Consider the following 25,806-nt stretch of genomic DNA (forward strand, 5'->3'; position numbering starts at 1 on the left):
ATTACCGGTTTCTTCTCTATCGATCGAAAATATGTAAAATGACGTTTCAGTATCGGGGTGAAGGGGAAAATCGGGGAAAACGCTCCGAAGCTTTTAGCCACTTTCGGAAAAGCTTGTCTATCAACTTAATTCTATCAAATCTAAAAACAAATGACTGATAATATAGTTACGGGCTAAAACTTAATGGACTTTGAATAACTAAACGGTTACCTAACAGTGTGTGCATGATAAAAAACCAAAACAAAAGTGTTTTTCCCGTGGGTTGTTTTAGCTGTTTTTACTGCCGACAATAAATGTCTCTCCATAAAATCTAGAATAACTCGTTACGCACCATCAGTTACAAACCTTCTGACGTAAAACAAATCAATAAATTCGGCCGTAGTTACAAAACTTTCCATCGGCACTCGTAGCTTAAAAAAATAATAGGCATAATTGAATTAGAGTCTTAGTCTTAATTACTTTTTAATTAAAATGGCCGATGGGCATGGAGGTAATAGTGAGCATCATAGGAAGGAGAGCGTTGCGGCGGGGGTGGCGTCTGCCAGCGTGCCGAGTGACAGCCCGGTGACGGACCCTGGGCAAGTCCGTGGGGGTGCCTCGGAGGGCACTTCCGCGAGCAAGTTCGAGGGGCAGAGGGTCAAGTCCAGCGCCCTCAAGAAGTCAGCTCGATACCGCAGCCGCTCGCTGTCGGCGTCATCGGCTGACTCCTACAGCTCCGCTTCTTATACCGGTGAGTGTAGAAGGCTTTTTTTGTTGCTGTGCGTGTAACCTTCTTGGAATCGAGTAGAACCTCATTGCTCATGGTGAGTATATTTTTTTTACATTTCGCTACATGCTCGGTTGTTGTTAGCTTGGTAACCAGAAACTTTGTGTAGGCACTAATAACTAACTTATTAAATTTTGGTTAATATCCACTATCGTAGTTATAAGTAATTAAGATATAATTTAACTAAGTATATCTAATCTAACTTTATTGTACCTACAAGAAACATCGAAAAAAGTTTAGGTTCCTAAATAAAATATACCTACCTAAGTTAGGTACTAGGTTAACCTAAATAATAATATCATATTAACATAGCTGAACCATTTACAAAAAACAGACTGAATTAAGCAAATACGTTTATTATACAAGACCGCATTACTGAAATGGCCTGTTTAGCAGTAGGCAGAATGCGATTACCCTAAATTTATTAGTGGTTCGCCTGGATGACGTACTTATAGACATAAGTACCTACATATAATAGTTGACGCCACTACAATTCTCATAAATTTCACTCAAAGCGAATGAAAATGGGCTTAATACCTAGGTACTTAAATAGGACAATTTACTCGTACCCGAATATTTTGACATGTTTCCTGTGATCGATCTTAGGCCCGGGTCTCCTATTTACGCCGTAGATCGCGTCCAGCGTCACGCCGTAGGCCGCGTCACAATACTCACTATAGAAATGTACTGATGCGGTCTCCCTCACACGCCGACGTTGGCGCGTAGATGCCGTAGGTAGGCCGTAGGACGTTGATCAAAACGTTTACGTCAAAGTCGGACGCCGCATATAGCATAAAATAGGAGACCCAGGCCTTAATGCTTTTGTGGAGAGTGCAAGCAAAGTGTACCTACTATCCCCATTATCCTCTATTTATTGTTTATAATTTATTCCTCAGAATCATAACTTACTACTTTTTCTACTCCAAGCATAGAACAACGCGGACTCGGGGACTCGGGTGTACCATAAAAAGTCCTAGGATTGCCTTGGCTGTTCCTAAGTAGGTACCTACCTCTCTAAATTAAATTTAAAAAACTCCCTTCAGGAGGCGTCGTGGCCTGAAATCCTGGCATGAGCCTAGGTATGCCTTTTTTTAAAATGAATAATTTAAGTAGAGGTCATGGAAGTAGAAAAAAAGATCTTATTTTCTACTTCCATGGTAGAGGTACGTTTTATACCCAAGTCTGAGTAGTTAGGTATAAATCGTACTATATTAAGTTGGTACCTCACCAACTTCGGGTTTTAAACTTTTTTTAATTTAAATACCCGGATATCCGGAAAGAAATAAAATAACAAATTTAATAACCTACCTTCCTATTACGATATACATATATAGGGTAAAGTCGTATAAAATTTCTCATTCAGATTAAATTGGCGAGTGAAAATAGAAAATAATACTTAACTATGTATTTTTATTTAAGAAAATCTCCGTCGACGCTAGCTATCTGAGAGAAATCATCGTAGCCTTCAACTCAATGAATACGGAAAGGGAAGTTAAATAGTGAATCTGCTACGGTTTTTACAGATTTATAAACATTAAAAAAATAACCGATCTTCCATCTATTAACTAGAAAAAAAAACTCGGCCATTCCGAACAGCTTAATGTAAGTACCTAACAAAACCTTCTTTTTCTGGTTTCGGTAACTTTAAAGCCATAAATTACTGTATCCTAATGCTTCCACATAATGACCATATGAGTTGATGAATATCAAACTGCCATATGTCCACCTACCCGAAAAATTTACTTTTTGATTTGGTCGTGTTCTCCGTTAAAATGTCAGTTTGCCTATGCCCTTCAAGTTCCAATAAGTGCAAGGCATCCATGAGAAAAAAGCCGTTAAAAAAGTATGTTTTTTTCAAATCCTTTTAAGTCTAACCGTTTCGCATTACAAATTTTCACAAGTCCATTTCGGCCAATCACAGAGCGTAATTTTTTCAACATGGCGTCAGTCTTGGTGAGAATTTCGAGGCTGTGGTGTGTGCTCCCAGTGTTTTATAACGAATATGATTGAAAATGTTGAGGAAATTGTGATTGTGGACCCTGATAAAGCTCGGAAAAGGAACAGATTGAAGAGTGTAGCAAAAAACGACATAAAACTATGGCGAAGTAAGTTTAAAACCCCTTTTTTTCCAACCCACGTGTCAATCACATTTCATTTTCGTAGTAAGCACAGGGCCGTATCGGGTAGAATATAATACGGTAGGTAGGTACTTTTCTACCGATAAATTATGGTTGATTAACTTCATTGTATTTAATAGAATATAGACTATATTAGTCTTTACTGAGTCCGGCCCATGATATTAGTATTTTTCAAACAACTATAAGTCCTTATGGCTCATATCAAAACAGCATAAGTCTTGTATGGGCATATCAAACTGCTATAAGTCCAAACTGTTTATTAACTTTTACGCCTTTCTATGAGTGTTATAATGGATTTGTTTATTAAAATACATTCTTAAGGTCACAAGTCAACTGATTAAATCACGAGCCAAGTTTTATGACCATTAAATAATAGAGAAAACAAAAACCTCCATTTCCCAAATTTTGCGTGGTCGTGACATATGGCAGTTTGATATTCATCAACTCATATACCTGTCCAACATTGTCGGTCAATGAGGGCCGGAGGGCGTCCCTCTCTACATTCTGTTCATGGTATCCACTCGACAGAATTTATTCCTTTTTGAAATCGCGTGCTCTCTTGAACGCTTAAGATTTAAAACCGCTCGAAGACTCGAATCGTCAAGAGTGCTGCCGTGCTAAAAGTGAAACGTATAAATTTAACTTTTCTTAAAAGAGGCTCCTTGCCCTCAAAACTTGAAGCAAACCTTTTTTAGGCTCAGAAGGCAAAAGGGAAGGGTTTACCATCACAATTTATTTTATTTATTTATTCTTTTATTGCACAATATACACAAGTAATTATGTACAATCAGGTGGACTTAATGCTAGAAGCATTTTCTAACAGTCTACAATTTAATTTTTTCTAAAGAAAAATACTTAACTAATTAAAAAATCTTATTTTTCTGCATACAAATAGTTATTTCAACCTGTCAGGCAATCGGAAAATTGGACGTCAGTTTTATCGCGAATTCGTCGCACTGCCATATCCAACCCGTGCTTATCTAGCATTTCCAGGGACCGTTTCGCCACAGATCATTCAGTCACACTTGGACCGTTCGCGCCAAGCCACGGAACGTATTTTAAAATCCGCGTTCCAAATACGAATCGAAAAAAGAAAATTACTTTTGCGCGGTTTTGTTTTTTTTTCTGCGGCCGGCCAGTACTGTTGTAGTGATGTGACATAACATAACATAGCGTGCATTATTGATTTAGTCCAAGTTGAAAATACTATCTACGGCTTCAATATTGTTTTCTTGGTTTCTCGGAAAGTGCATTTATGTTTCGCTACGATATTGATTCGTAACGGATGACACGTCTATTAAGATTGTGGTCGTCGAACAGTGTGGTGGTGTACAGTGAGTTTGAATTAAAAAAAAAGTAAAATCTACTTAATTTTCCTGAAGGTGGTTTTTGCAGCACTAAGTTTTGTAGTCATTACCGTCGTGTGACGTTCGTGTTTTAGGTCGGTCGTTGTAAAATATTTAAATTCATAAAATACCTTCCTACATACGTAACCTTATGAAAAACAAACCATTTTATTTATACCTGCACAACATTTTCAACGAAAGATTAATGTAGAGAGGTGTTATACGTTTACGTGTAATGTTATCAATTACAATATAATGTCATACCGACTAAAATCTCATAAATACGGAACACAATAGTTAAGTATAGACTAGCTAGGCACAGAGTGGCCAGAGATGTGCTATGCAGCGATGGTGTGAAAGGAATCCGTTCTCACCAGTACTATGCTAAGTGGGCCAATGAATATGATTGGTGGACAAGTGGACATCAAACGCATCCATAGCGTTGCGTTGCTATGATGCTGAGAACATCTCTGGTGGAACAGAAAGAAAGAAAGAATAATTTATTTGACACACTGACAACAACAAAAACACAAAATGACCCAAAATACAGAAAATTATAGTTAGGTACAATAAAAAAAAACAAAATTTGCTGTCTAGAGCGTCAAAAAAGCACCATGTCCATGTCCCTACGAATCTTAATAATAATGTCCTCCTAGCCGAATTTCGACCACGGCGGCCAATCTCATTTGAGATCAGCCATCTACGCAGGAGTAGATTATAGTGCCCAAGTGTGTGCGCAGTACACAGGAGCACTCTCTGTTCCATCACTCTCATAACCCAATGGGACGGATTGACCGACACGACTGGAGAGAGCTAGGCGCAGGACCGACTGCTTTACATGCCCATCCGACAGCATGGATCGTTTCACTGTTTCGGACATCAGGTGATCAGCCTTCTGTGTCCTAACCAAACTTAGAACCACAATTTAGAAACACAAATTGATGGTCCCACCCGGGAATCGAACCCGGGACGTCTGGGTCATGAAGCGAAGCTTCTACCACTAGACCACAGAGGCAGTTACGAACGTCAGAACGAATCTTACGATTATACTAACTATGTACTAACTAATACACCCACAATACTTATGTACCTAAAGTTTGGAGCAGTTAGTAAGCGCTCGCGACAGAAGGTCCCGGGTTCGATTCTCGACGCTTGTTAGTGATACGGAGTTTACTTGCTTTGTGAGTTAGGACAACAGTGCAGCACCTGGATACCTGATTATTGATTATGTTTACGTAATGATGGTGTTTATGTTCCTCTAATATGAATATTAATATTATATGAAAATAAACGAAGATGCCTTGCCTACCATTAGGCTGATTTTAGTACTTACCAGTAAGTACCTACTAGGGCATGCAATTCCGCAATACCGGTATCCGTAATACCGGGATCCCGGACAAAATTCCCGCTTTTTTCAATACCGGTATTGAATGTTAATACCGGTATTGAAGTAATAATAGAATCGGACTTTTTGAGGCTATAAATAAAGCGATTAAGATTTAGTTAGCCTTGTGTTTCTATATACTGTGAAAGCGCACTTGTTCCCAACCGTTTAATGCAGTTTTCGACTGCTGGAAATCTACTGTTGACCATGCGTAAACCGACACCGGATGTAAAAAAAATGATTTATTCTAAAATTTATACTCTAAAACTTAATTCTCGTAAAAATCTACAACAAAATTCAGAATATGATTGCATTTTCTAGTTTTATTTTGACGTATACGACCTTTAAACACAGTATATGCCATTTATTACAAGGAAGTCTAATACCGGTATTAATACCGGGATCCCGGTATTGAGTTGTAATACCGGAACTCAATACCGGTATTGAAAATTGTTCCGGTATTGCATGCCCTAGTACCTACCTGACCTACATGTTTTGGAAATGCGTGTAAAATAAACAATTCTCCATAGTAAAGCCACGGTCAAGAATTTTCTAAGTAGCCAAAAAAGCTATTTTTAATAGGTAGATAGGTACCTAAGTAGAGCAGAGCGGTGGTAGCTCAGTCGGGTAACCGCTTCTCACGCCAGAGATGCGGGTTCGATCCCGGCGCTGACATGTAGCAATGAGTTCTTTTAACTTAAGTACAATGTATACCATCGCTCTTACGGTGAAGGAAAACATCGTGAGGAAACCTGCATATCCAGATCTAGCACATCTAGATATATGAACCCACCAACCCGCAGTGGACCAGCGTGGTGTGGAAATGGTCCAAGCTTAGAAAGGCAGTTTAGACCTTGGGGATATGCACAAAGGTTCCATTCGAGAGAGCCAGGTGCAGGTACTTACATCCCCACAGAGAATAGAATAGAATAGAATAGGTAAGTAGGTATCATATATATTTATTTTTAATGTCTTCGAAAAAAAGTTGTTCAGAATGACGAATTATGCCACTATCTTTCGGATGTGTAGGTACCTACTTTAACGTGGTCAGCCTGTTTCAAAGTCACTTTAATACGTAGGTCTGAAATAAAATTACTCTTCGTACATAAGCTACAATGTAACCCTAATAAACGTAGGTACCTAGTTATAGCAATCCACCATCAAAACATAATTCCACCCAAGCTATTAATCATGCCACTCATGCATCATATTACTTATGTGTGGTGCTAACAAGAGCCATGTAGGGAGATACTATACATGTGCATATGTTACATAATTGTGATTAGAGTGATTATAGATACCTATGTACCTAATGGGGTAAGTATATTCTTTATTTTTTACCTACACAAGAACAAATTTATTTTCGCGCATTACGGAAAGTCGTCGTGGTCGTTTGTTTGTAGACAAACAAGATATTGTTTTAACCTATAGAAATTGTAATCTTATCGCATTAAACGATTTCCTCGAGTCAACCTTTGGGTGGAAGCATGTATTTAGGTATCTATTACATATTCATTTATGGTCAAATAGGGTCAAGTGTACTATGAATGTCAAGTTATTTTTTACTAAAATGAAGTAGGTACCTACACTACCTACTTAGTATTTTTTAAAATAATACTTATATTCATTCATTAAAAACAAACACAGGTAAGTAACAAAAAAAAACCAAATTGTGCAGCAGTTTGTTGGCGTGACTCGCTCATAACATTGGTTCAAAAGTTTATATGTATAAATATTTAATTAGGTATATCTTTGACATGCATGCATTCATTGAATTTATCACTGTTTCTTAATTTTAATTTATTTTTTTATTTATGTTTTAATTTTAATCTAATTTATTTTTAATTTTAAAACTTTGCAAACCCTCTTGGGTGGAGTATAGTTAAGCGACTTTCCTTTACTTATCATACACCAAACCAATGTACCTATATTCAGCAAAATAAATGATTTGATTTGATTTGATTTGGTTTTAACTAATCTTACAACTAATTTCTTATATAAAAACACAAAAAACACGCACTCACGCCTTGTACTAATGTACTCCCTTGCGGGGTAGGCAGAGGTGCATTGCTGCACCCACTTTTCGCCAGAGTGTTATGTTAGTCCCAATGTAATAGGGGGCGGGCCTATTGCCATTATACGGGCACATCCAAGACCCGAGAACAAATATCTGTGTTTAAACAAATATCTGCCCCAGCCGGGAATCGAACCCGGGACCATCGGCTCAATAGTCAGGGTCACTAACCACTACGCCATTCGGTCGTCTTTCTTATATATTCATTTCAAAAACAAGGACTAGAAAGCATAACCATAGCCGTATCCTATCACTAGTAGGTAGGTAGTAAGGAACTCTTCATAGACGATAGTCCAACCCACACTTTGTCGATTCTGGAGTTTTTATAATTATAGGTAGATTCATTCAGATATTGTCAATTGATTTAAAAATACAATAGTCTATTGTATTGCCGTGTCTTTACTTAAAATATATTGTTTATATCATTCCGTGATTGTTGAATAGTTGTAAGTAGATGTAGCGTGGGACACCCTTCGGCTTTGATTGACGACTTTTTTTAGACAGGTGTAGAGGCCGGTATATAGGTAGATATACTACTAGTGTTTCAGATGATTTGCGTAGGTAGATGATAGTGAATTGGATTATTTATTTCCACCACAGTGAAATTTATAAATAACCTCAGTTAATGCACACACGGCGAACCGAATCTCCAAATAGGCCAAGGCCAACCACTGCAACCGCACTGGAAATAATTATTCCATCATACCTAGGTTAGATAGCTACACATTCATACATATTACTGAAGAAAGAAAGAAAGAAATTCATGTATTTTAAACACACTTATACCTAATTACAGAAACAACACACACATAAGTAAATAAATAAATAAAGAAAATCAATAAAAAAAAATGCGTAGTGTAGCTTCCCGGTGCTGAAACGGGTTCCAGATCAGCTGTTGCTATGATAGATAGATATTCTTTATTTGTACACAAAAACATGGACAAAAATTACAAAACACTTAATCTAACACATATGTACAAATGGCGGCCTTATCGCTTAAAGCGATTTCTTCCAGGCTATGGTAGGCAAGAGCGCGGGTATTCAGCTAGAACCTAGGTATTACACTCTAGGAAGGGAAGTTTCTAGTTAGTGGATATTTTTAGCTGACATCGGCCATCTGTCATCTGTTTTGATTCACGTCAGCTAAAAATATCCACTGTGACTTTTTACTACCCTTTAGTTATAACTTATAACTAAAGGGTAGTAAAAAGTCACGTGACCAAATAAGTGTCTAATAATAATAATAATAAAAAATATAATAATAATAATAATAACTTGGCCTAGGCCCGTGTGCATCATCAATCACCGGTTCTTATAGAAGAAACCGAGCTGACATAATTCAGAAACCAAAATAATAATAAAAATCTTTATTGCGCAAAAGAAATGTTACATATTTACTATATATTAAACAAGGTATTATACTTAAACTATATCTATGCACACGTCTGAATTGGACATTAATCACAAGGAGCAGGGGTCCCCAAACTAGGCTCAGCCCGTATCTTGGGGTACCAAAAATGACTTAACTAAAGAGAATTTATATTAATTAGTAAAACATAAACAGTGTAACTATGTCACACAAGAGTGAAATAAAAAATTTTTATCTATGAAAAATGTTTTTTTTTCGCGAATTTTAAAATTCTGATTTCAGTTTCGGGCCTAGATATAATATGCTGCACATGCTGGTTTCGGCTTAGTATACCCTTTTTGCAACACCCTGTAGTTATATTTTTTATTACCTCTAGTTTTCCGTCGTGGGTATTCAAGTAATCATTGACGGTGTGCGATAGTCTGGAGCGGAACTGCGGAAGTGTAACTATTTCCCGACTCAAGTCACGTGGCCGCCCGTGGCCTCGCCATTCAATTGTGCTTCCCTTGTTTTTTATTTAGTTTAGAAGATGACTGTGCATTGAGGTTTTGTTTATAAAAACTGACTATTGACTAGTAAAGAATTCAGAAGTTCCTGGATTGGATATTTTCTTGAAACAAACACCAACATTTTGTAGGTAGAAAGAAAGCAAATCATTAATTTACTTACCAAAAACATGCATGTTAGGATTGGTAGGGTTACCTTATGTAGGTACCTACTTATGTGGAGTAGGTTATAATTCACCCAGTTTTCGCAGAACTAGCCACAAAAAACCTACAAGATAGGTAGCTACAAACAGAAAAATAAGCGCTCTCAGTTTTACACTGGTTCCGATGTCACACGAACTCGACTGCATTTGTATAGTGTCGTTGTATAACTTGTATACATGTGTATAACACCTCCAGCTCCAGGCAATAAGCGACGGGTGAATGGACAGGGCTGTCTGTCTGTCCATTTAGTTCATTCCACATTCCGTTATACAGGGTGTTGTGAAACCGTGCCAGTGTACTTAACTTATATTGACAATATCGCAAACTTGTTTTGACAACGATTTTCACATTCAAAATGAATGTATTGAATTTGACACTAATTAGGTACTTCGTAAATGTTATTTCGTTTTGTATTCGCGAGAGGGCCTCTGTTATTCATCATGATTTTATGCATCTTGTCCTAGAACAGGGTTTACCCTAGATAAATCATTCATGCATGCTAGAGTTAATACTGTGAGTCAGACAGTAACTAGGTAGTTTTTTTTATATCTTTTATCTAAGTATGTAGAGTAATGTGTAGAGTCGTGTAATGTTCTTTAGTTTTTTCGGTCTATATTTATTTTGTTTTGTAGTTTGTACACACTCATTAATAAACAAAGTTTAGTGCTGCAAAACCTTAAACAATAAAATCCAAATTTATTCAGCCAGTGCCCATGAAAACCAAACTCAAAGTAAACTTTACAATTAAGAGTGCTAAAACTCCTTCCAATATAAAACGCAAACTCAAAACATAATTTAAGTGTCAATATAAGTAAATTAACTATCAAATTCGGCCCATAAACTGGCGGAAAATCGGTGAACAAACATAAAAAACCACACAGACGAATTGAAAACCTCCTCCTTTTTATGGTCGGTTAAAAAACAAAATGTCGATCGTCGGTATTCTGAAGAAAGAGTCTTCTCTGCCAGCGATGGCCGAGGAAGAGGAAGCGCCAAAAATGGATCTCAAAAAGCGTCACTCGATCATATCCGGCCGGAGCGAGATGTGTAAGTCGTCGTTTTTTAACACCCTGTAGCTCCATTTTCAACTAGTGATGTTTCATAAACTACTAACATACCTATTACCTATTTAAAATATCCGTAATTAATAGAATAAGAATAAAGTAAAATACAGTACTTCACATAGGTACTTATTAATTTTTACCCACTATACATAGATCATCATAATTAATAAACTTACTAACTAAAATAAATAAGTACATACTTTTTTAACATACTTTTCCTGTCATAATTAGAATTCATAAATCTTTTTTTTTATTATGCAGATAATTTTTTGTACTTACCTACTGCCATTATTATGTACCTTGACCCTAAGGTTTTTAAGTCGATCTACAGAAACCTCGTATCATAGACAATAAAAAACTATGCTAGTACATTGGATTGGTGATTTTGAAAATGTATAACAAACAGATACGATTAAGCCCGTCACAGACTTAGCTATAATATATGTATATTAATATACCGTACTATAATATATATTATAGCAAGCTACCACACACTGAGAAATATATATTTTGCCTTCATAACTTGATGGTCGTCCTAGTGTTCGCATTTATATTAGGGTATCGCTTGGTGACGTCACAGAAATATATATTATAGCTGAGTGTGCAGTCACTGCGAAAATTTATATAAAATATATATAGTTTAATATGCCTAGCTATAAAAATATTAATACATATATATTATAGCTAAGTCTGTGACGGGTTTTATACCCACTACCCACCACATAAAGGTACTTATATGCCTCTTTAAGCTTAATCGTTGATTATGTGTGTTTGAAATGATTGTCCCTCGAATACTGGTTACTCGAATACTTATCCTATAAGTAGGATATTATGCGTGTTATACATATAATGTAAGTTGAGCGGGGAATTTTATTAGTACAAGTAGGTATACCTTAGTGAGACCTATAAACTTGTCTCATTTAAACGAGGAAGTTTAAATTATTCTCTCTTCCTACTGATTTCCTACTTTGTGCCCTATCCTTGCTAGTTGAAAATATCTACCTGAGTAGGTAGTCTAAGTACCTTAGAGTTCCTTAGTACAGTATAAGGCAGATAAATCTGACCCCTCTCAGAAGCATTGTTACTATGAGAGGGGGTCAGGTTTCTCTGCACATGACCGTACCTAGCTAGGTACTAAGCACGGTTTTGGAGCGTTTCTGATGCGGAGGATCTCGCTGGCTGTACAGCGAGGCAACGCTGCCAGTGCCTTAGGGACCTTTGCGTCGGATGCGTTCCGGAGCGAGGACACACACACACACGCACTCACGCCTTGTACTAATGTACTCCCTTGCGGGGTAGGCAGAGGTGCATTGCTGCACCCACTTTTCGCCAGAGTGTTATGTTAGTCCAAATGTAATAGGGGGCGGGCCTATTGCCATTTTTCGGGCACATCCAAGACCCGAGAACAAATATCTGTGTTTAAACAAATATCTGCCCCAGCCGGGAATCGAACCCGGGACCATCGGCTCAGTAGTCAGGTCACTAACCACTACGCCATTCGGTCGTCCGAGGACAAGCGAGGACACTTAACTTTGTTTTTGTTCTTTATAGTTATATATTTACCTAGAGTACCTAGGTACATAGGTAGATTTAGATTTAGCTAGCGTAGAGTGCAGTTAATCGCAAACAATGGTTCTTCATTCGATACACCTAATAAAAAGGGTACTTATGCAGTTATACGCAGTACCTAACCTATAAGTACCTATAGAAAGATTGTGTGTTATTATACAATTATTATGTAATGTCGGTAAGTAGGTACCTACTAAATATTAAAAAAAACAAATATCTAAGTACATCAACCGGTGAAATTGTAGAGTAAAACTAAATATAAGTAAGTACCTACCACACATTTTATTGCATGATAGTATTGATAATAAACTCACTTTCCTATCTAGGTATTTCCAATGATATGGATGAGCGGCGTTTAAAAATAAAAATCTACTTACTAACCTACAACAATACTACGTTACATCTATCTACCGAAGTACAGTCAGCTGCATAAGTAGCTATACACTTTTGTACCTTGTCAAACTACCTACTAAATAAAACGTCAATGTTTGAATGAATGGATAGGCAGTTTGTGGGTTTGACAAGGTACAAAAGTGTCATAGCTACTTATGCAGCTGACTGTACCTAGTCACCACACTAATCTAAAATAAGTCATACCTACGCGTCAGCAGCATTTTTTATCTTTTTAAGCGATTGAGGTAGAGATCAAAGTAAAGACTACCAACTTAGTTACACGTTATCTTATGCCACGAGCGAGCTATTATGATATTATCGTAAAGATAGTCGACTGTTTTTATTTTTACTAATAGGTAGGTGGGTAGGTACTTATGTATAGTTTGAAGTATGTATATTATATACCTAATCCTTTCACATGATGAAGGGTACAAAACCCCTAATGGTGACAACCACTGACCAATAAAGAACCTCTTCTTCAAAGCCTACCTATCATCATCAACCCGCAATCGTCCACAACTAGACATAGGCCTCTCCCAAGGAGCGCCACAACACTCTGCCCTCGGCCTTCCTCATCCAGCCACCATCACCATCTACCGTGAATCAAAAATATCCTCCACCTGTCTAAACTCGTCATACCTACATGACAGTTTGTAGTAAAACCACCGGATCAGAACACAGTAGAGGTTTATTTACATATCTCCCAATATTATAACGATTTACAGCCATGTAAGTACAAAACAACTTAACTTTTTTACGACATTTTTCTCAACCAAGCGCCTTCCGTTTATAGATATATCATCCTCCATATCTTTTCTCCCATCCACTTCTGACTGTCAGTTACGCTGACATCCTGTGTTGCTAACAATTTTCATTCCTCAAAATAAATAATCCCCTCTCATCTTTCCAGGGTCTTCCTCAGACGAGGACGAAGGGATCCAGCCTCACGAGAAGGCCATCGCCGCCGGGCAGCCCAACCCGGCGCACTGCGTGAGGAACATTGAGCAACACGCCTTCGGCAGGAGAGAGATAGAGATAGCTGAGCAGGAGATGCCGGGGATCATAGCTCTAAGAGCCAGGGCTAAGGAGGATAAGCCGCTGAAGGACGCTAAAGTAAGAGGATAGAGCATAATTAAAATACTATTATATAGATACGAGGTAACTAATAGTCAAAGGATGGCATTGGACAGAAGGAGGCACTTCTAATTCGTTGACGAATACCATGCCTCTTTTTCCGTCCCAACCTATTTTAACATCCAACATTTTTTCCTGAGTGATTCAAAAACTACGGAGTCTAACCCGCCCACCAAGCCTTTAAGATAAGCCATAACGGCATAACATAATCCTGCATAATCATTATCCAATGCTGTGGTTGGCTGGATCAAGTTTATCTATCAATAGTACCTGGCCACCTGCAGTCAGCCTCCAGACTTTTTTGCACCATCAAGCAACATATGTAACGTATCTTTCTCCTCTTCCAGATAGTCGGCTGCACCCACATCAACGCTCAAACAGCGGTGCTGATAGAGACCCTAGCTGCCCTCGGAGCCACGGTGCGCTGGGCCGCCTGCAACATCTACAGCACACAGAACGAGGTGGCGGCCGCGCTGGCCCACGCTGGTGAGACCTCTTGCTGGGCTATATGCTCCTGGTAGTTTTGTGTCAGGATGTTGCAAGTTCTCTTTTGATATCTGGACTCTCTACGTCTTGCTAGGCTCTATGCTCCTGGTACTTTTGTGTTGCGATGTTTAAAGATTCCAGCAGCACTTCTCAGAAACATCGCTTCATAAGGTACAGTCTGGGGCGAAGAAACCTGACCCCCTGAGTGGCAAAGTCAAACGTTTTTATTCATCGTATAAATATAACATTTTCTGATGAACGTAAATTTTTATAAACTACTCTTCGTTCGGATCAGGGGGTCTCTTTCTGTCTTTAGGAGAAGAACGGAGGCAAGAAACTCCTGAGCCATATTTTCAAAAAAAAGACTTTCAAATGCTATGTACCTGTTTTATTGCTTCCTACATGAGGTAGGTAACGACGCTTAGTTTTTATTCATGCTTAAATGTTATGATGTGCTATCTAACGAAGCAACTGACCGTAAAAACTCGAAGAAAAGCTTATCTTGAGGTCGTAAACTTTTCGCCAAAATAAAGTCCTAAGTTTTTATTTCTCGTAAAAGTGAAGTAGGCATCACAGTCGTTATAAATTTATTTATCGCGATAAGTAATGCTTTTACACCTTCCTGTTTTAAGTTTTATAGGGTAGTAGTATTTAAGAACTCCCGTAAAAATCTGTAGGTCGGTATAACTACTAACATTTTTTAAATACACCCACACGTTGGTAGTTTTTGGGTTGTAAATGGTCGAAGTTCTTGGGTTAATGATGATGAAATACGCGTTGTGTCTTTCTGTTTCAAACCCAACTATGATAAAACGCCACCAAACAACATTTACAGTATCTAAAAAAGAACTAACAGTACGTATCCGTAACAGTACGTCCACTGCTGGATGCCTCTCCCAAGGGGCGTCACAACCCTCTATCCTCGGTCTTCCTCATTCAAAGACCGTCGATCTAGCTCGCCGTAGGGCATCCCACGTTATCCATTGTCTACTTGACAAACCGTTTACCCCACCACCTTAAATACAACCCAAGTACCTAACCATAACTCCACTTTCAGGCTTCTCAATATTCGCCTGGCGAGGCGAGAGTGAAGAAGCGTTCTGGTGGTGCATCTCGCAGTGCTGCTCGCCCAGCGCCGCGTGGCAGCCCAACATGATCCTGGACGACGGCGGCGACGCGACGCACCTCATGCTCAAGAAGCACCCCGCCGCCTTCAAGCAGATCAAAGGTACTTAGAACTAGGGTTCCTTATGAAAATTGTGGTGTCTTATAGCGACTGTAATACAGCAGTAGCAGTTTCTAGAAACAAGCGCCATTTTGCGGTTGCTATATGATGGCTGGCATCGTCATCTTAGGAAAGCTTAAATGTTTCTAGTTATAGGGTTCTTAGGATTCAAATTCTGGTGTTCCATAACTCTTCTTCTTTCGTGTCGGTAAAAAACAACAACGCTCGACGAAACTTACTATAGTGCCACAAACTTATCTGTTCCGGTGAGAGCGAACTAAATTGGTCCATACCTCATTACTTACTAATGAATTTCATATTGACATGACATAGATTATATGGACCAATTTAGTTCGCTCTCACCGGAACAGATAAGTTTGTGGCACTATAAGTTACTCGCTACAGTCGCTACTCGATAAGCTCTATACCTGTTTTACGGTTATGTCTATGAAAAATATATGTACAGTCAGGGCCAGAGAAACCTGACCCCACTCTCCCTACTATTTTATTTATAGTTACCTTTATCCCTTTTCCCTCGCAGATGTAGCAGAAGATACGTTGTTAGTTGTTATCTAATAGCATCTATCTCTTCCCCCCCAGGTATAGTGGAAGAGAGCGTAACCGGCGTCCACCGGCTGTACCAGCTGAGCAAGGCCGGCAAGCTGTGCGTGCCCGCTATGAACGTCAACGATTCTGTTACCAAGACCAAGTTCGACAATCTGTACTCTTGTCGGTGAGTTACAGTTTTAAACTCACTTCTGAAATATTTATAGGTAGATAAGTACCTACTTATCAGATTTTTAAAGGTTTTTTTTGTAAGTTTAAAAGTCAGCTTTCTAATCTGTCCGTTTTATCCACACTGAAATTCTTTCTTATTTTAAAATCCTATGTAACAATAATTTACAATCATCAAGCAGTGTGTATGAGGTATCGTAGCCTAGTATCTAAAAGGGTAATTAATACAATAAAAAGTACTAAGTGAAATCCAAAATAAAAAATATATTTATTAAGGTTAGGTAAGGGAAAGTGTTCTTTAAAAATGAGACCAAGCTTTGTAATTTATGTTATAATCATTTATCTAATCCCCTCGCTAGCCTCTAATCTCCTTCTAATCCCCTAAATTCCAGGGAAAGCATAATAGACGCGTTGAAGCGCAGCACAGACCTCATGTTCGGCGGCAAGCAGGCCGTGGTGTGCGGCTACGGCGAGGTCGGCAAGGGCTGCTGCCAGGCGCTGAAAGCTCTGGGATGCGTTGTGAGTTATTTATACAGCTCTTATAAAACTGACAGTCTCATAAGCGGCAAGCAGTGGTGTAAGGGGAGGTGCGCAAGGGCTGCTGCCAGGTGCTCAAGGCTCTGAGTTTATAAAGTTTTAATAGCACCGTATATTGTCTAATAAATTTCATAAAAAAAATGTATGAAAACAATGCAGTGGTCATTGTATGAAGGCATTACTAGCGCCATCTGTGATTTAGTTTTTTTTTTAATGAGCTGGCGGAAATCCTCCCTTTGTAATGAAGAAAAAGTTATATGTAGGTATGAAAGGCCAAGTCTTCTTCTTCTTAAGTCCTTAACTCCTAGTGGAGCATAGGGCCGCAACTACAGCCAACTATAGAAAGGCCAAGTCTAATGTTTGTAATTGAAAAACCAAAAGACGTATTGTATATTGAAATTCTTCATTGGATGATGTTATCATAATATTACATATCCTAATTGTTAAAATGTGTTTTGTGTTTCAGGTATACGTTACGGAAATAGACCCCATCTGTGCTTTACAAGCTGCCATGGATGGATTTAGAGTCGTCAAATTAAACGAGGTACGTTTTTATTTTCCTACTTATTTAGATAACTTGTACAGTCAGGGACAATGAAACCTGACCCTTCTCAGTAGCGTTTTTACTCTAAAGGCTTCTGAATGCACAACATATAATTTAACTCATGTCAAACTATATTTTGCTAGCAGAAAATATCTCATTTTCCAGATTGCCATAAATAAAAATTCAATTCAATTCACTCTAGCAATTATGGGATTCGATTCTCAAAAAAACATTTTATGGTTTTGACATCACCATTTTTTTTTCCTAAATATCATCGCCAATGGATTCGATTGCTAAAATGTCGGCCATGGTACGGTACCAGGTTTCATTGCCTCAGACTGCTTCATCATTTACTAAAAATTTATCTGTAAACCCCAAATCAATAAACCCCCTCATTTCCCAACCAGGTGATCCGAGCAGTGGACATAGTGATCACAGCCACCGGCAACAAGGGCGTGGTGACGCGGGAACACATGGAGAGGATGCGCAACGGCTGCGTGGTGTGCAACATGGGGCACTCCAACACGGAGGTCGACGTGCACTGCTTGCGGACGCCCGACTTGCTGTGGGAGCGGGTTAGGAGCCAGGTTACTGACAACACCACTAACAAACAACCCGAACCATAAGACGAACATTGACAGATTTAGTAGCGCTTAGTATCTTTGATGTTGGACATTGTTTAACAGGTGTTTAAGACGAACTTTGACAGATTTAGTAGCGCTTAGTATGTATGATGTTAGACATTTTTTAGCAGGTGTTTAAGACAAACATTGACAGATTTAATAGCGCTGTTAAACATTGTTTTACAGGTGTTTAAGACCAACATTGAAAAATTTAATTAGACATTGTTTAACAGGTGTTTAAGACGAACTTTGTCAGATTTAATAGCGCTTAGGGTCTATGATATTAAACAACTTCTCTAGAAGGCTCTGAAACGGACCGTAGCGAGAAAGAAAATCTACTTTATCACTTACACCCTTATTTCCCCTACAGGTGGACCACATAATCTGGCCGAACGGCAAACGCATAGTGTTGCTAGCAGAAGGCCGCCTCGCCAACCTGTGCTGCTCCTCGCTGCCTTCCTTCGTGGTCAGCGTGACCGCCGCTACGCAGGCGTTAGCGCTTATAGAGCTGTATAATGCTCCTAGTACTAGGTATAAGGTGAGTTATCGATTTTCTTATTGTTTACTTGATTTTTATGGTGAATAATCCTTCTTGATTATGAAATACAGTAAGCTGCATAAGTAGCTGTACACTTTTGTACCTTGTCAAACTCACACACTGCCTGTTCAAACATTGACGGTTTGTTTATGTAGGTAGTTTTACCAGGTACAAAACTGTACAGCTACTTATGCAGCTGACCATACATCGTATTGGTCTTGATTAACTGGGTTCTACCCAAATTTTTAAACAAACATAATTTTAAAAGTACCTACGACAGGTATTTAAATTTGGAACCTACAAAGCACAAGATCTTGGTCATAAATACTGAAACCTAATCTAGTCCTTGACTTTGTTATAACATAAGTCACGCAACTAACCTTCTAATTTTCTCCCATTATTACAGGCCGACGTCTATCTCCTACCAAAGAAAATGGACGAGTACGTCGCGTCACTCCACTTGCCGACATTCGACGCTCATCTGACGGAGCTGACCGACGAACAAGCCAAATATCTAGGTCTCAACAAGGTCGGCCCTTTCAAACCTAACTACTACAGATACTAGCATTTAGATACGACAGACTAGCCGGACTAAGACGCGACCTATGGACGTAGGTGTTGCAAGATGTAAGAATGGAAAGGTATTGCAAGATTGAAAAAGTATTTATATATTTTTTGTAATCCAGATTAAGTGTGAAGATGGCTTTTATTATGCTTAAGTCATAAGATACGGATTTGGGTTTTTTTTGCAGTTAAGGAATATTTAAAGTAGTTATAGCCCGCTTTTAAAATAAAAGTTTTGGCTTTAATTATATGAGTAAAAACAAACTTCATCATCTACTTATCAAAACGCCTTAACTGATGAGTGAAACGTTAATTGATACAAAAATTGTATCGCATATCCTACTACAAATTAATAGAAAAAAAACATCTGGGCTAATATCATAATTACCTATAGTTCTTGCAATTTTATTTCTTTCAACATCTACCTGCCTATAGTGTATTTATTGAATTTTAGTGCTTTGCTATGATATGAGCTATGGTAATTTTGTAGCTGATCTTTATAGGTAGACAAATACAAGTAAATCTAACTTTAAATACAGTAAAATAACCTAGCCTCTCTAGAGAGAGTATATAATTTAACGGTCATTAAACGAGTATATCATTTAATATTTAGGTACTGTAACTACTCGTATAGTTGGGGCAAAAACATGACTTACCTTAGTGAAAATGCGTCAGAAAAGGGGTCAGGGTTCTTCGCCCCAGACTGAATGTACCCATGTCACTGAGAATAAGTGGCATTTAGTAATCTATCTTTTACCTATAACTACAATCAGCCACAAATACCATAGCGAAAAAAAACATTTATATGTATTAGGTTTAACAGTATTTGTGTTCGTAAAGTATATTGTAATTTAAGAGCGTAAATTTAGCAAAGTGAATATAATTTTATAAAAGATCTTAAAATTGTCGTCGCCAAACAAAACATCGGTCCTTTAAAAATACCAACAACGTGACTTCTTAAGTGATATTACCTAATTACACCAAAATTTACTTTATATTACCTAAATATAGTTGTAATGGCCTACGAAAAGCCAAAAATAAAAAACTTTAAAATCTTTGACAGCTGTAGCTAGCGGGTTCCGCTCATCTCGCATAATCTTTATTGACCAAAACTCATTTCGCATAACTCGTATGGTCTAAACTTTTTTGGCCGAACCATCACTTTGCCAAGACTTATGTGGCATAAGGCTCGTTTCGTCTAAAACTCTTTAGGCACAATCTTTAAACACCTAAGTTTCGTTTGCTCAAATTTATGTTCGTCTATACCTATGTATAATCTTGTTTCTCGTAATGTTATCTTAATAAATAATATATTAAGTATGTAGTAAATGTACAAATTGTGGTATTTTTCTCCTACATCCCGAAAATCACGATATTGTATGATCAAAAAATCGAAAGTTAACGACCAATATAATTATTACAAACCCCATGAGATCGAAACCTAAAAATAGGTGTGACGACGAGCAAAGCGAGGAGGAGCATGTTAGGTGCACATGTTCATCAAAACCAAAGCGGAGCGCAGCGAAGCGGAGCGGAGCGTTTTCCAAACAGCGGAAACAATACAAGGCACCAGTTTGCGCTATGTAGGGAGACGCTCCGTCAAAGTTAAAGCCAAACGAATATTATTACTTTGTATAAACCTAATAAACCTATGCCATAGCATTATTAGGCTATTCAAGATTTGGCCATACCATTATTAGGCTAAACAATGTTATGCGAAATAACTTTTTACTAAACGAGATTTATGCCATACGATTTTCGGCGTAACGAGACTTTGACCAAACGTTACTATGCAATACGAGATTAGGCAAATAAATCTTATGCCAAAAAAGGTAGAACCGTAGCTAGCCTCTAGTCGCTAGCCAATAGTGGAGCTGTTCTTTCAGCCAATCAGAATAGATCTTGAGCAGAAAAGACCGTGGCGGCCTCTACAAAAGTTAAAAGTCAGACGTGACGACAAAACACACACGATATCCTGTTTTTTACTATAAAATTGAGAGGAATTTATCCTGTAAAATCCGATTGAATACTAATGGTGACGCCAAAAATATCAATTGATATATTTCTAGTTCCAATCATGGCTGAAGCAGTGAAACAAGCTTGTATGTTGGCCGGGTTACGATTTCCATACTAATATTAAAACCTCTTGAGGTTTCTTGCAAAATTATAGTAAATCCAATGGCATAAAATGTAGTTATGTGGTTCACAGAGAACAAAGGTACTTAACAATTTCTCGGCGATCTTAAAGTTGGTTTCACTACCTAAAGTCTACTCAATCATCAGTCTAACAGACATGGTTATCGGTATCGCAAATTAAAACAAATGAAGTACAAAACCTAAATTTCAATCGAATTCGTCCTTCCTCTTTCTTTTATAGGAAACCGCTAGTTTAAGAAAAAAGAGTATTTATTTAAATGTGTACATTATGTATTATACGGTCGAGTGCTAGCCAAATAGATGAGTAGGTATTAAAAATTGGTTAATAGGATAAAAGTATACATCACTTAATTTATTGTATTCAAGTATTTTGGTGTGTTATGTGCTTTACTTTTTAAATGTCTTAAACCGCGAGTTTTTGTAAGATTTGGCAGAGAAAAGTGTCTACAACTAATGTACAGTCAGGGGAAAATAAACCTGAGGGGTCAGGTTTCTATGCCCCCGTCTGTACTATCCGTTACGTTACTAATAGTAGGTAGTTCACTAGAAATCTAATGTCAATTACTTACCTAATCTCTGTGCTATTTAGATCCAATGTAAACCTTTAAGGCAGTAAGCTATCAGTAAATTTAGGTCTTGTATAGAACCTAGTAAAAGTTCGCTACCCTACACAGATAGACTCTAGATAGGATACCTTTACTAGTTGCTTAGTGACATGACTATTGTATTAAGAAGGTTATGCAACACTGATAGATGTTTCTTTGGAACGCCATAACTCTCTATCTTCGGCATTCCTCGTATATTATCCCCCCCCCGCGCGCCATCGAACTGTACGGACGTGTTTACATATCGCTCCTATACAATCACAAAAATAAAGTCGTTTATCAACAAATTTTACACCAATAGTTTTATAAACAAGTAAATAATACTTTATTCCTCCAAAATCAAGAATCTGTGTGTGAAATTATAGTGTGTGTGAACCGTGAAGTGCGTTAGTGCTAAAACTAAGGTCTAATTCACCGACCTACCCCACACAAACCAAAGTAAACAACACTAAGCAAGCGCCTGAATTTATAATCATAGACATTCATAATTTCTACGTTATTGCCTGCAACTGGCACTCTTTTCTCCATCTGATCTTCAGCCTGTATTATAACAATGCTTCGCTCACCGGCCAAGGAAACGAGCACCAGCAAGTCCAACACGTCGCCCTCGCGCTCCGACTCTGATATCCCTAAGCTGTGTAAACAATCGCAACCATTGCATAACATAACAGACAATTCTACCAAAGGACGAAATGCAAAACGCCGCCGAGCATCAGGCGAAAGTTCAGCTGACAGTAATAACTTGTCCGACTTTAAAAATGAAATTAAAGACATGATTAAGGAGATGATGTGTGACCAAAATTCCCGATTAGACACTTTCGAGCGTTACATTAAGGAGATTAAATGCCACTACACAAAAATCCAAGATACTAACAACACTATAGAAAAATCCATGAACTACATGTCAGATCAGCTTACCTCATTGGAGGCCAACATTGCCTCCCTGGATAAAGAGCGGAAAACTATGTTACTTCAGCTGTCTTCGCTACAGGACAAAATATACTCGTTGGAGCGAGATGCGATTAAAACATCGATTGAAATTCGCAATGTGCCGAAACAACCACATGAAACAAAGGATCAGCTCTTCCTTCTTGTACAAAAAGTAACAAAAGCACTAAGCGTCGATCTTCAAAGCACCGAAATACGGGACGTCCAGCGACATCCCTCAAAGAAAGAACAAAAAACCTCCACTGTAACAATTGAGTTTTGTAACACGCTGACGAAACATCGCCTTCTGGATTCAGTAAAGGATTTTAATAGACAAAACTCAACAGAAAAACTTAGTTCTTCAACCATTGGTATCGACAACCAAAAAACCCCAATATACATCGCCGAGAAACTTACACCACATGAAAAACAGCTCTTCTTCGTCGCCCGCAAGTTCGCTAAAGCAAATCAATACGCATATTGCTGGACATCGAATGGGCGTGTCCTCATTAGGAAAGATAGTACGAGCCCCTACGTTGTAGTTAAAAATGAGTCACAACTAGAAAATATGTCTAATGCTAATAGTAATTCTAGTAAATGACTAACAGATTTATCCAATTGCGTGTATAACCTAAACTATATTTACAAAAAAAATATGTTATTTGTATTTGTTACCATGTTTAAAACTTGTAAACTATCACACTCACACATTCTCATAACACTCACGATAAAAAACATACTTATTAAAAACTACTCACTACATTATTTGTCTATTTTCACCTACCTAGTTGCTACATATTCATATTGTCAATATTTACACACCTACTTAACTAAGTATACCTACTCACTTGTATACATGCTATACATGCCTACAATACCAGCCTTTTTACCTTTTAACTCTGTCTTTCATCAAAATAATTCGCTATGAATCATACAATGAACTTGAATACAGATATCGACCTACTGTCTTTATCTGATGTTTTCAGGTGCATTCCGGAAAACTGTCTAAGCCATATAAGTGATCCTAATAAGCTACTAAAAATCTTTACTCAAAATATCCGATCAATAAATCGTAATTTTTCTAGCTTAGAAACTCTATTGCATCGAGTACCTTTTGAAAGTGATGTACTAGTTTTGACCGAGTGCTGGTTACCATGTAAAACAAATTCTACTATACCTATCTTAACTAATTATTCTATGCACCAAACTACAAAACACTTAAATCAAAGTGACGGGGTAGTTATTTATATTAAATCACACCTTTCCTTCTCCACTGAAGAGATAAATTTCAATAATAAATGCGCATCTGGCCTCATTATTAAGTTGGGCACATCTACAGCCATAGTGTGTATTTATCGATCCCCTTCAAATGAAAATATTGATGACTTCTTGCTATCCCTAAAATACATACTTCCCTCGCTATCCTCGTTCAAATCAGTAATCTTAACTGGTGACATTAATATCGGTATTGAAACTGCGACAAAAGATTCACGTAGGCACGATTATCTCACAAACCTCGCGTTTCATGGCTACCTACCAGCTCATACCATACCTACACGAGAAAACAGCTGCCTCGACCATCTCATACTTCGAACAAAACTACCATCTACCACCCTAGTTATTGAAACAACTGTAACCGACCACTTTGCCACCTTGTTATGCCTTGAGACTAAATATCCTCGTTGGTTTACCGCCTCTGTGATTACGACAACAAACTATGAAACCCTAGATGAGACCATGAAATGCCTAGATTTATCTCCTATTTTCTCTATTGAAGACCCAAACGTAGCTACAGATGCCATAGTACAACAACTTTCTCAGGCTATTCAGGTAAATAGTACTGAAAAGTCAATAAAGAAAAACAAAAGAATATTTAAGCCATGGATCACACCAGGATTGCTTAGATGTATGCGTAACAGAGATAATATGCATAAAAAAATGAAGAAATCTCCTGAAGACGAGATTCTTAAACTAACATATAAAAGATATAGAAATTTCTGTACAAAAATTCTTAAAAAGGTAAAAAGACAGTTTGATACACAGGAACTTAATAAAGCAGGTAAAAATAGCAAACTACTTTGGAAATCCATAAAAAATATTACAAATACTTCGAAAAATAAAGAATCTCCTGTACAACTTCTAGATACTTCATCTTCAAAAACAAACTCGTGTAATTTTATTAATAATTTCTTCGTAAATATTGGCAAAAAACTGGCAGATAATATTGAACATATTAAACCAAATATAACCCCTCCAAAATCTATATATCCAAACAAAAAAACCTCGCTCTCTTTAATACCAACAGATCCCGATGAAATCATTTCGATTATTCGCTCCCTGAAACCTAATGCCGCCACTGGCCATGACGGTATCTCAACCACTTTTTTAAAAAGATACTCCCCACTTCTTGCTCCGTACCTATCCCACATTTTCAATAACTGTTTCCTCACTGGCATTTTCCCTACTGCCTTTAAAAAGGCTATCATTCATCCCATATACAAAAGTGGGGACAGAAGCGATATTAACAATTATAGACCAATTGCCATCCTCACTTCTCTTTCGAAAATTCTTGAACGCCTCATCAACAATAGACTCATCAACTTCCTTGAAAAGAACAACATACTGTCAAGTCAACAATTTGGCTTCAGGAGGAACAAATCAACAAACCATGCAGTCCATGAGCTAATTAATAATATTGTAGAAAACATCAATGGTGGTAAAAAGGTGTTAACTATCTTTGTTGATTTGGCTAAGGCTTTCGACACTGTCCCCATACCTATGTTGCTACTGAAAATGGAGAAAATGGGAGTTCGGGGCCAGCAACTTCATCTTTTTGAGGACTACCTGTCGGGACGTTCTCAAGTTGTTAAAGTATGCGATTATATAAGCAATGAACTACCGATTTCATACGGAGTCCC

The 25,806-nt window shown here is 37.8% G+C and overlaps 1 protein-coding gene across 1 annotated transcript; it reads left to right on the top strand.

The window, feature by feature from the left end:
- The first annotated feature begins 31 nt into the window (after nucleotides 1–31).
- On the top strand, nucleotides 32–19,554 carry LOC105389912 (adenosylhomocysteinase-like 1). The gene is given in 10 exon segments (XM_048621605.1): nucleotides 32–730; nucleotides 13,724–13,926; nucleotides 14,295–14,433; nucleotides 15,491–15,661; nucleotides 16,259–16,391; nucleotides 16,786–16,912; nucleotides 17,397–17,474; nucleotides 17,882–18,061; nucleotides 18,468–18,635; nucleotides 18,979–19,554. Coding segments are annotated over 10 exon segments (1,680 nt in total). The 5' UTR covers nucleotides 32–471; the 3' UTR covers nucleotides 19,201–19,554.
- The last annotated feature ends 6,252 nt before the right edge of the window (nucleotides 19,555–25,806 follow it).

This window comes from Plutella xylostella, chromosome 2, assembly GCF_932276165.1.
Source record: "Plutella xylostella chromosome 2, ilPluXylo3.1, whole genome shotgun sequence".
In the NCBI taxonomy this organism is placed as follows: Eukaryota; Metazoa; Arthropoda; class Insecta; order Lepidoptera; family Plutellidae; genus Plutella; species Plutella xylostella.